This window comes from Thermobia domestica, chromosome 2 (genome assembly GCF_964235325.1).
Source record: "Thermobia domestica chromosome 2, izTheDome1.hap1.1, whole genome shotgun sequence".
Classification (NCBI taxonomy): domain Eukaryota; kingdom Metazoa; phylum Arthropoda; class Insecta; order Zygentoma; family Lepismatidae; genus Thermobia; species Thermobia domestica.
Genome location: NC_137455.1, coordinates 9,176,493 through 9,188,683, shown reverse-complemented (window position 1 = coordinate 9,188,683; position 12,191 = coordinate 9,176,493). Strand labels below are relative to the sequence as shown.

General features: G+C 36.5%; 1 protein-coding gene across 2 annotated transcripts in view; it reads right to left on the bottom strand.

Moving 5' to 3' along the window:
- The window catches only part of LOC145670030 (uncharacterized), a 57,520-nt gene that overhangs the window by 20,731 nt on the left and 24,598 nt on the right, over positions 1-12,191 (bottom strand). For both annotated transcript variants that reach the window (XM_081738375.1, XM_081738378.1), the window contains exon 5: positions 9,552-9,639. In XM_081738375.1, coding sequence (XP_081594501.1) covers positions 9,552-9,639 — 88 coding nt within the window. The remainder of the gene's footprint in view (positions 1-9,551; positions 9,640-12,191) is intronic.

The window sequence follows — 12,191 nt, the reverse complement described above, 5'->3', positions numbered from 1 at the left end:
GCTATTAAACCATTACTGACGGTGAATAATGTAAACAATCAGTTATTATTAATAATTATTGGTGTCTCACCATGACGTCTACCAATGAATGTCAGCCAATCCCAGCTTCAAAATCACGCCCCATTATATCTTTAGTAGGCTACTCTCTCTCTCTGTGTGTGTGTGTGTGGAAGGAGGGGGACTCGGGTGTCACTACGCTCCCCTTCCACTTCCCGTGGGTCAGTATCAGTGACAACAATCCCTCTCCACTCATGTAAATTCATTATGTAAACATATTTTTTTTTTTTTTACATACAAAGTTTTATAAAATGCTTCTTACTAAACTCACTATAATCTTTACTTATGTGATAAGTCCAAAATGAACAACGTCAAATACATTGCCTAGTTTTTTTGTTTTTTTTTAATTTCATTTTTTATTATTACAGTGATAAGAATAAATATTTAAGAAATTCAACCATAATTTAAGTGAAATTATAAATATAAAAATGACATAACGGTTGATTAAGAATTAACAGAATGCATTTTCTCTGGAAATAAATTAAAACCTACATGAATAAATTACAAGCAAGTATTGAGAGAATGTGTCCCCAAGGAATGAGTGGTTAAGATCGTTGCCTTGTAATCAAGGAGTCTCGAGTTCAATTCCCGGTGGGGACACAAGTGATCTGGATCCCAAGTTAAGGTGTCCCAGCAGAAAAAAACACGTACCGTACATGCGCATGTACAACATGCGCCTGGAAAACCATTGAAATTGGAACACTGTTTTACGCCTGATCATGTGCTCATGTTTTTTAAAAACATTGCATGTTCAGTCCCTGGAAACGGAAAAACACACGTAAACAAGGAAGAAGTGAACACCTGGTTTGTACCTGGAAAACACATGTTTTGTACCTATAACCGAACGGAACATCTGTGGACTGCATGTTTTGCAACTGATCTTAACGTGTTTTTTCTTCAACAGCAGCTGATCATCCGCTGAACATTGCATGTAAACGGAAGAAGACCAGTGCTATTCTAGTATTGTTCGAGAGCACTGAACATGCAATGTATAGGGATCGCAAACATGCAGTGAAAGGGGAACTGGAAATAGGCAGTTCAGACGATACGAACACTACATTTTTCGATTAGTTAATAATGAATGCACAGGTCCCAATTTCAAGATGGCAGCCATTATTTCAAACTAGCGGGCATCTACACTATAGGGAATAATTTTCTGTTTTTTAACCTGTCCCTGGTCTTTAGACCTACTAGCTATTTTCCATTTTGTAGTAATTATAAAATGTGTACACTGTTGAATGAAACTTGAGTTCGAAATTTTGCTGAAGAAATAAGAATAAAGACTGAATTTCCAGCAACACAGTGTTTCTAAACATACCAGTATCTGCTGCTGGTCCAGGAAAACAAATTCGCACCTGCAAATTTCTACCCACACAGTGAGCCTTCCAATATTGTCGAGATTAGTCTGTTTTGCTGGAAATTCAAGAATTCATTCAAAAGCAACATGTAGCTGGACACTGCATGTACATGATGTTGATACAAGCAACATACACCTAACAACAAAACAGCTTTTTTAAAATTATTATTATTATGAGAAACCCATCTGAAAAGGCCTTTTCCCGGATTTAAATCTGTCTACCGGGCATGTTTCTTTTATATTTCAGACAGTGTACTGTTTCTCTGTAACCTGCAAATACATGCTGTCACTACATACCATGTACAGTTTATGTTTATACAACCCTTTTCTGCTAAAACAAACCACCTGGAAATCATATTTTCCGTATTAAAAACATACCATGTACCAGACATGTAAACGACAAACTCCTGCTAGATGAACAATTCTCTGGAACCTGCATGAACATTCGGCAATACAGGGAAAAAACAGCTCATGTTCACAGCAGATTTCTTTTGAAATTCAGCATAGCTGAAAATCACGTTAAAAAACGGAACACATTATATGTAATGTGCAGAAAATTTTCGTTCAGCATTTAAAATACCGGCCGGCCTGGAACGCAAATGTACATGTTTACAACATCCGTGGAGTACAGTGTATGTGTTGGTACCATTACATACGCAGACACGTTTTCACTAAATACCACGTGCTACACATGAACTTACATTCGCTGATCTGCACATGTCTGCAGCCCGCAATATTTTCTTCTGAACATTCCATGTACATGCGCGTCGCACAAGTACTGATCAGTCAATGTGCAGTGCACACATGTGATTTCATGTCAGGACAAGAATTATTACATTCAAAAACAGGTGTTATTTCCCGGATAAGTGCCTGTTTCTGTTCCAAACCATTTACTTTACACGTAACACCTGTAGCACATGAGCAAAACATGCGAGAACAAGCACTGTACATTGCCTGTTTTCTCAAAAATTTTCACGAGGGGTAGGTCCCGTCCTTAGTACGTCATTATCATCCGATGGAAGGCAATGGCAAAATACCATGGACTCACCTTGCTCACGGACCTTCGGATCAAACACCTACCTTCGGCAGAACACCACATCATAATCATCATTGAGAGAATTAGGCCATTTGAAATAACGCTGTAACTTTTGTAATGTGTAATACCTAAACTGCTACTCAACATGAGATGGTATGTTTGCAAAATCACGGCTTGTTTCCTTCTTCGAGACATAAGTGTGTGTGAGGGGTAAATTATTTAGAGACAGGGGCGCACAATAGATAAATACGGGCCTGGGTGGCACGTACGACTTATAGTGGTATTACTTGTGATAGTACGCCGATGGAAAACGTTGAGGACCCTGGTGTAAGGGTAGCCAGGTAATTGAGTTTACATTCCTCTCCGGGTATGGGCGTTCATTATCATCACAATTACGGAATCAAACAAACAAAAAATACAAAATTCTTATAAATAATACGAAGATATTACCTCCACAACACAATAAAATGGAAAGAGACAAAAGTATCTAATTACTTTTTCAGAGATATATAATGAAATTAACGATTAACGCTTATACATCATACGCTAAAGGAGACCACTGTTAATTGAAATGAATGATAAGTCCAGAAACTTAAGGATAGTGAAATGAATATGCTGTTGAACACAAAGTTCAAATGGCCTGAGATCAAAGCACAGATTCATCGTGCGTTTCCCTGTAGTCTCGTGGCTAGCGTGCGCACCTTCGGTCCGTGGGCCTCAGATTCGATTCCTAGTGGATGTGCATTAACGTTGGTTCGGATTGTCTCATATAGCTTCGGTGGTGAAACAGGACGTTAACCAACCAATGGACTCATCGTACCAGAGATGAGCGCCCTACTAGTGCATCACTATCCCTCCCTTGAGCAACTTATTTGCTTAGCTCGACATCCTGATTTATTCCATCCACAAAGCTAATGGAGACTACGCCTCCGCCTCCGCCTCCGCCGAGAATCGAATCTGGGATCATGTGAAATGAAATCTTTCCGTTCAACGTCCCACGATTATGCCCTTAAGGCTAAGGGAGACGGATTATTAAGGCAAGTGAATGATGGAAGAATTGGTGGAATGAAAAGTGGGAGGAAACGGGAGTATCTCAAGAAAACCCACAGACACAATGTTATTCACCACAAACTTACTTGGTCGGAGATCGAACCAGGATCCCCACGAACCAGAGATAGGCGCTCTACCACTAAGCCATCGTGACGCAACGAAAATTAATTCTAACACTAATGATTCGGGTGGGCGGTATCAACACATTAACACACCAATTCCACATTAAATAAACAACCCTCATATTTACACAACAGCTGCTCTTTTCTTAATATAAAATTTAAAGGAATACTGATTTGAAGTTTAAATACAATGTAGAATGTTTTCCCTTCAAAAGCGGCTGGAAACAACCGTGGATTATTTTTATATTTATGAGCTACCCGAATAAATTATGTGTGTTGCTTATATGATTGAATCTATCTTCCTGTGTCTTTGTTTTTGTTGAAACCAAAGTACTGCTTGATACAAGCAAATATTGCATTTTTGAGTGCGATTAAGCGGCTACCCACCATTCACATTAATCCCAAACTTCACCTCGCTAACTGGTGCACTCGATCCTGAGTAGTGCTAATGATTAACTGTATATGCGTTTGTATGAACTTAATACGTTACAACTAACGGTGTGATTACTTAACAAATACAGGGTGATTATTTTAAAACTCATGGATTTCATTTGGATCTAGAACTTCTATCTGAAGTCCAATTTTCATGCAGTTTGTGGCAAATGATCAAAGAAGGATGGGAGATTTATGGGACTATGTTTACTGGTTTAAATTCATCAGAGGTAATATCGATCACGCCTCAAGAAAAACAGCAAATATTCGCCAGTGTACCTAACAATCGGAATGAGGTTTTGGATTTTTGAAGCGAAATTGCAGAATACACATTAAGTGTTAGTGGTAGCACCCATAAGTCACATGTTGAATAGCTAAAGCCAGTTTCTTGCGACAAACGACGGACATATTTCTTGGGCGACCTAAGGAGTCGACAACTGATATCTTTCACAACTCCCGCTTGCAGGGTCCGATGCTTCCTTATCTCATTGAAAAGCGATCCGATTTCTTTCAACTTATTCACCAGCGACCATATTATGTTCGCGTCTGGGGCGGAACGTGAGGTAAATTAGTTTTTAAATGCCCTTTGCGTATCAATAACAGGTTCAGTTCTCCAAAAACTTTTAACGATAAACTCATGTTTCTCCAAAATAGTACACTATTCTCACTGTGTCCTGATCATACCAGTAGCACAGTACTGTACAGCACAATTCCCAATACAACGGCCCAGTTTCCTGTTTGTTATTGATCTTGGCGAAGTTGCCATCTAACGAAGAAAACTCAAATCTCCACACCGTACCACACCTCATTGAAATTGTAAGGTACACTGGCGAATATTTGCGGTTTTTCTTGAGGTCCGGCCGATATTACCCCGGATGAATTTAAACCAGTGAACATAGTTCCATAAATCTCTCACTCTTCCTTGATCATTTGTCACAAACCGCATGAAAATCGGACTTCAGTTAGAAATTATAGACCCAAATGAATTCCGTGATTTTTTTTTTTAAAAAAATCACCCCGTACCATCTGATGTTGCACTATGAAAAAGGTCACAAAATTCTTTATCGTGTTATAATGCGTTCCTTACATCTGTAAGTAAATGTAAAATAAATCCAAAACAATATTTTTAGCTTAAAACATTTCAAAAATGTTCCCAGTAATAATAATAATAATAATAATAATAATAATAATAATAATAATAATAATAATAATAATAATAATATAAACAGTTCTGCGACCAAAATGATGCCCGGGACATTTTGGTCGTTTCTTATAGATTTTGGGGCGCTGAGTTCGAAAATAGTCAGAATTTGCCCATTACGTCACATTTTCCTTTTAAATATCACCATTATTATTATCCTAGAGACCCCGGATATGCATTTCGAAAGATTAGTAGACTTTTACGTTTGCAGCCCTGGCGATGTCCCCAATTGTCACAGAATGAATAATACCTCGCTGGAAAGATTATGAAACAGATTTTAACGAGGTATCATTCATGCTTCTCCGTCCAACCTTTAGAAGAAGGAGAAGAAGAAGAAATTTTTTTCTTTATTTTCTTTTACTTTTGGGGCTCTGGCAACCCTGATCGTTGGCATAAGCACGCAAAAGAATTTTTACATCAAGACCAGACATTGGGTCCACGCACATAAAAAATGAGGGGCGTAGATCCAATGGCAAGGTAGAAAAAAATTCGGAACTTCGACCTTACTAAGGTCACATTGTATTTCCCCACCACCACCATTTTCCCCCGTTCGGCAGCCCTGGCGACGCCAAATTGTTATAGGGACATGAATGAAACCTCGTTGAAAAGCTTATGGAACACAGATTCCAACGAAGTATCACTCATGCCCCGCCGTCCCATACCCTTAGAAAAAGAAAGAAAAAAAAAAGTAAGTCTTGCCAAAGCTAAAAATCAGTTTTGAGAAAAAAAATCTTGCACTGCCTAAGGATTCTGCTGAGTTATTAGAATCTCGATTGAAATAAATAAATAAATAAATAAATAAATAATAATAAAACCTACTTTTTCTTGGTACCGGTCTCGTGAAAAACTGTTTGTTCCATATTTCGCTGAAGAGCAAAATCTTGTATATTGTAATGATATTTGTGGTTTGTTGGGATAGTACCAAATACAATACGATGCATCTGATTGGAGGTTGTTCTTCGATTCACCTAAAAACAGTCTAAAAGATGTCCTGCATAATGGCAATACATATGCATCTCCTGCAACTGGCCACTCCATTCACGCGAAAAAAAAAAAAAAAAAAAAACGTATGAGAGTCTGAAATTAGTACTGGAGAAAATAAAGTATGAAAAACACAGGTGGTTGGTATGCAGTCACTTTAAAGTACTCTCTTGTTATTGGAACAACAAGCGGGTTATACTAAATATCTATGTTTCCTTTGCTTATAGGACAGTCGTGACAAACATAGTCATTGCACCGACAAACAAACGCCACAAAAAGATGCTCTCCAACCTGGAGTGGCAAATGTTGTGAGGGATGGCCTAATCCTGCTAATAAAGTTTTGCTACCACTGCTCCACATCAAGGTAGGTCTTAAAAAGCAATTCATCAAAGTTCTCCTTAAACATGGTGAATGTTTCCAAGCACCTGTGTTCCAAGTTTCCAGGTTTATCAGTTGGAAAACTGATGGAGGGCATTTTGGTTGGACCTGATACAAGAAAAGTCGTCACCGATCCTCGTTTCCTTGAAAGTATGAATGACATTGGAAAACAGGTTTGAATTGCTTTCGTAGAAGTGGAAAAGTTCTTGGGCAATCAGAAAGTGACAAATTATAAAGAACTTGTCCAAAATACTGTATGTTGGCAGCGTTCAAAGCTTTTGGTTGTTCCTTGAGCTTAAAGATTCACTTCTTGCATTCTCATGGTGACTATTTTCCCGAAAACTTGGAAGCTTACAGTGAACAAGGGGAGCGGTTCCATCAGGATTTACGGGTAATGGAAAGATGATATCAAGGCAAACGGAGTGTTAACATTATGGTGGACTATTGTTGGACGATTGTCAGGGACATTCCAGTAACATCCTAAAGTCAGGAATGCACAAGGGGAAATGTACAAGACAAAGAGAAGCGCTTCCATAAGTATGAATGATAGGTAAGCTTTATTCCAATTTCATAAACGCCTTATAGTGGAATGATTTTGGGTATAATATTTCATGATGCGTAGAATGATTCGGGTGACATTTTGTTCACATGAAGCATGGCACAGGGTTGCCAATCAAAAATAAACATTTTTCCAAGAAAGGGACTTTTTCGTATATTCTCGGTACCTAATTTTTCCCCTGGTACTGAATACCGGAATGATTGTAGTATTGTGTGGAATCATGATATTAGAGGAATAAGTTGATATAGAATTTATTTTTCTGCTGCAATTACGGAGGTCATAGGAAATTTCTAAATTAATTAAACTGGGAAAAATTGTAGGAGGAAATCGGTACAAAATATAATATTTTTCCCACTTCAGTTTTATCCGACCCTGACCAAATTTGCAGATTATGTTACCAGTATTTGAAAGTTATTTTTCGGGCATAAATTACATTTTTTACTACGCAGGATTGCTAGCCCACATTTATGAAAATGAAATATTTGAGTTTTACGTCCCACCATTATGCCGGCCATGCTAAAGAAGGCAGTGATTATGAGAAATGAATGAAATTGTGGAATGAAGAAAGTAGAACCCGAGGAAACCCACGCACAGACACACACATATTAATTAATTAATTATCTATCTATCTATCTATCTATCTATCTATCTATATATATATATATATATATATATATATATATATAGAGAGAGAGAGAGAGAGAGAGAGAGAGAGAGAGAGAAAAGAGCACTTTTTTCCCAGTTTTCAGTCCAAATTTTCCACCGGTATATCTCACTAAAAGTATTTGTATATTTTCTAAAGGTGTGGTCTCGGACGATTAAAAAAAAGTATGACTCATTACTCTACGATAATCAGGGGCGGGGGAATACGCCCCTAAGTAAAGACTTACGCAAAACACGAAAAAATTGAAGGATTTTTAAGGGAATTATTCATTTGCCTGAAAAACTGACGTGATGCACGGCAATGAAGGTCCATTTTCGGTTTTAGCACGTCGAAATCAATAAGAATCAGCAAACATATCCAGGGTATCAGAAAACAAGTTTAATTTTGCAAACCTATAATTTGCTCTGTCAAGCTAAAACACAAAATCATTCGAAAGGCTCAGACGAATTATGACATTTTGAATCATTAAAATATTCGAAATCAAATTAGAAACTGAACATTTGAAAAATGATATGAAATCCTTCTGTTTAACGTCCCGCAGTTATGCCTTTGAGACTAAGGGAGACGATAAGTACGGGAAATGACTGATGATGGGATTGGTGACATGAGAAAGTGGGAGGAAACGGAAGTATCCCGAGAAAACTCACAATGTCGTCTACCACAAACTTTCTTCGCCGAAAAACGAACTAGGGACGGCATGTACCAGAGGTAAGCGCTCTACCACTAAGCCATTGTAGCTCCCAACTGAACTTCTGAATAGGTATGGATCTGCATACTTAAAGCATGTAGTTTTTGTCTACTGTTAACACATTTACATTCTTACAAGAAAATATATTAAAACAACTACTGTTTTGTGTATCCAATCCTTTTCTCATTCCATTTAGCTTTAATAAAAACAGCAAGATACAAACTGTTGAAATAGCCGAATTTTCCATTCTACGAACATATGCTACTGATGAAAGAATCATATATTTTCTACTAATAATTTGGAATTACATTTTACAATACTATTATCTTTCACTTAATGCATTGCTATAGTCCAGATGGTGTAACGTCGTTGGCTTCCCGCGCTTAGACCTACTCGTCACTGGGGGTGTGGTAAGAGGATAGCCAATCACCACCCTTCAGATTTGCCTAACTTACTCATCGCAAGGTCATTCAACCTCAATCGTCTACTGCGCTCAGCGAGCCACCAGTATCCAAGCTGGCAACTCCGCATAAACGTCATTACAACTTTTCGCGGCAAGCCAACGACGTTATACCTTTCGTACTATAAATCTATGATATAGAGGGAAAAAATGCACGACAGGACCGTGAATTGAACAAGGATGCGTTAACCACTACGCTAGTCAATTCATTCCCTGTACATCCATACAATAATTTGTTCTTGAGGGCACTCAGACCACATGGATTATGCTATCACTTTTGTTGTGGTTAGACTCCCCAATGTCTATATTCAGAACATCTATGACTGGTTTGTGTGAATGAGCACCGGAAGCAGAGTGATAGAATATACACAGCTGTTTAGGAAGCGAACTGAATAACATTGTCCTTAACGCATCGGCACGGTAAACTGAAGACCCGGCCTCGATTTACAGTCCAGTCGTGCATTTTTCATTCTTTGTATATCATTGAATTCGTACCTATCGAGGAATTAGTACGGTACAAAATCTGTCATTTCCTCCAATTATCTTAAATTGCTAAATCCAATTACCTGAAATCTTTGTGAGGGGTTTGGCCCCCATACTGAAGCCATACTCCTTGGCGTACCATACTTTTAATTCTGTATTTGGCTCAATATCCTGAAAATAAACACAATGATATTACAAATAGTGAAAGAAAGAAGTATCAATCAATGACAAAATGTGTAAGAAGGAAATAGTCTGGGATGCTTTATTAATTATTAACATATCACAATAGCATGTAATATGGTGTATTATTTAAGATGAATGAAGACGTGGAACTCAAATATTTATTTGTCCTTTCGTAACACTGCACTGTAACGTGACTCTTTATTAAAAACTATCTGCCAAGTTAAATCTGTCCTTGCTACACATACTAAGAGAACAAGTACATTAACATATTAACAAAGTACTTCACTATATTTAATAATTACGTTGGAGAAATGATGCGGAATCTTTAGTATGCTTCGAATAAATTACTTCTACTTAAAATCTTGAAGTATAAAAGAACGAGAAGAAAAAAAGAAGAAAGAAAAAACTACGTAGAATTAACGTCAATGGAATCCAAACTTTGACAAACTATAACGTCAATGGAATCCAAACTTTGACAAACTATCAATAATAGAATCCCAGTTCTTATCAAGGCTGTCATCGTCCAAATTTAACTCAGGATTATTACCATATTTATTCGACTATAAGCGCACTTTCTCCCTTCCCCCCAAAATTTTTGGTTTAAAATTCTTGGAGGCACTTTTAATCGTATAGTTTATATTTTTTTCACATCAAGCAAGAAAATTGGCAACGGGGAACGTAACTTCATTGTTAACCATAAAGTCCTGCCATTGTCTGATTTTTCTACTGTGAAAATGAGGAAAGGGAACGAAAACTATATACAATGATTTGAAAGTGCTGTGAGATTTGCCGTAACATCATTGTCAATCACAAAATACTGCCACTATTTAATTTTTGTGTCAAAATACCGTTAAGAATTCGAGAACAAAAGCGAGTTCAAAATGTTTACAAGTTCTATTTTTTTTAGTTCATAATACTTAATGTATACATTCATCAATATCCATGAACCATCACATTGATAGACCGCCTCAAACTCCCACAAACAAATTTAATAAAACATTCTTGAAATCTGTGAAGCGTTTCTCGAGATTTATAATTTGTAGTCAACCTATACACCGTATTTCTTAGCTACTTTATTCAAACTAAAAGACCTTTTGCTCAAAATAGAAAGGATATCCCGAGTTATTAAGCTTCACTGAAATCATGCTTTTTGTTCTTGCTGTATCCGCTTATTTTTATAAACTCGAAAAAAATTCTTAATTCATCTCCGTCATCCTCAGTAAATAACAATCTTTCAACTCTGAAAGAAATTTAACCATAAATCTTAATTTTGTAGGAACGTGTGGATTTGCTATTTATGCAAGTCATGAGCAATCTAGAAATTATTTCTGTTAAATATTACGGCATATTATAAATTAGTTTTGTTTTAAAATAGCATGTGTTTGTTATCACAGACAAACCACCGAACACATTTTTATAATTTTCTTTACATGAAGGTAGTTCTTCGACTGGGGAAGATATTTATATCATTTCGTTCAACATTGAATTTCTGCGGAAAGAAGGCGTTCTGGTTTATGCAACAATAAAATATTTCCTGATAACGCAATAATGATAACATTTGATGAATTTTGGTTAAAAGAATTACCTATTATTTTATTTTTCGAATAGACTCTTAGGGTACATCACGGAATATTTTGTCTGCAGATTGAAATTTGGCAACCTTCATTCTTAATCATAAGAATGCGGATTTTTAACCTATAGAGTTAAAAAAAAAAAAAAAAAAAAAAAGTGTTGTAGATATTAATATTGTTCGTATATAACTGTTATTTTCAACTGTTTTTAGCAACAATTGAGGAAGATGACACCTAAAATGTAAAACAACCATCGCAAAAGATAATCTATTGTTTTTATGCTTTGTGAAAAGAGGATCTCAAGGGGGAAATCAAGATGGCGTCGGACTTGTTAAGTATTGGAGCTTCATGCTCTTTAATTATTTCAATTTTAATTTAGTAAACAATTTTACTTTTAGACATAATTTAGTTTGTTGCAATCCTTATATTATTTTACATAATTTTCATATATCCGGTGCCTCTACCCTCCATTTATTTTTACAGAATAGTGTTAAAACAAAACTACTTGGAACAGGCCAATTCATCCATGTTGGAACGGACCATCTTATTCAATTATAATTTTTAACAAAACGTTTAGAAAAAAACTAGTGAAGCAGTCAACTGTGCCTTAGTGCTATGACTTCCTTTATAAAATCCCCCGTAAAGGGAGATAACTGGAATTCGAGGATCTCAAATAGAACGGTTTGTAAACTCTACCAGTTAACGTTCTTCAAATTTAAGATTGGATTTTGAAAGCAATAGAGGTGATTACTAAAGTAATTCCAAGTCAAATTATCCAAGATGCACGAACAGGTTAATGAGCTCTTGTATTACTGATTTTATTTACAATTATTTTCACATTTTTAATGGTACCAACCAGAAAACGATCAAATCTAATATGCTACTCTCATCTGATTAAACTAAAACACTGTCTATCCCTATGCTTTGGCTTAATCATCATCAGAAAAGCAAGTACAGAGTGTCTACTAA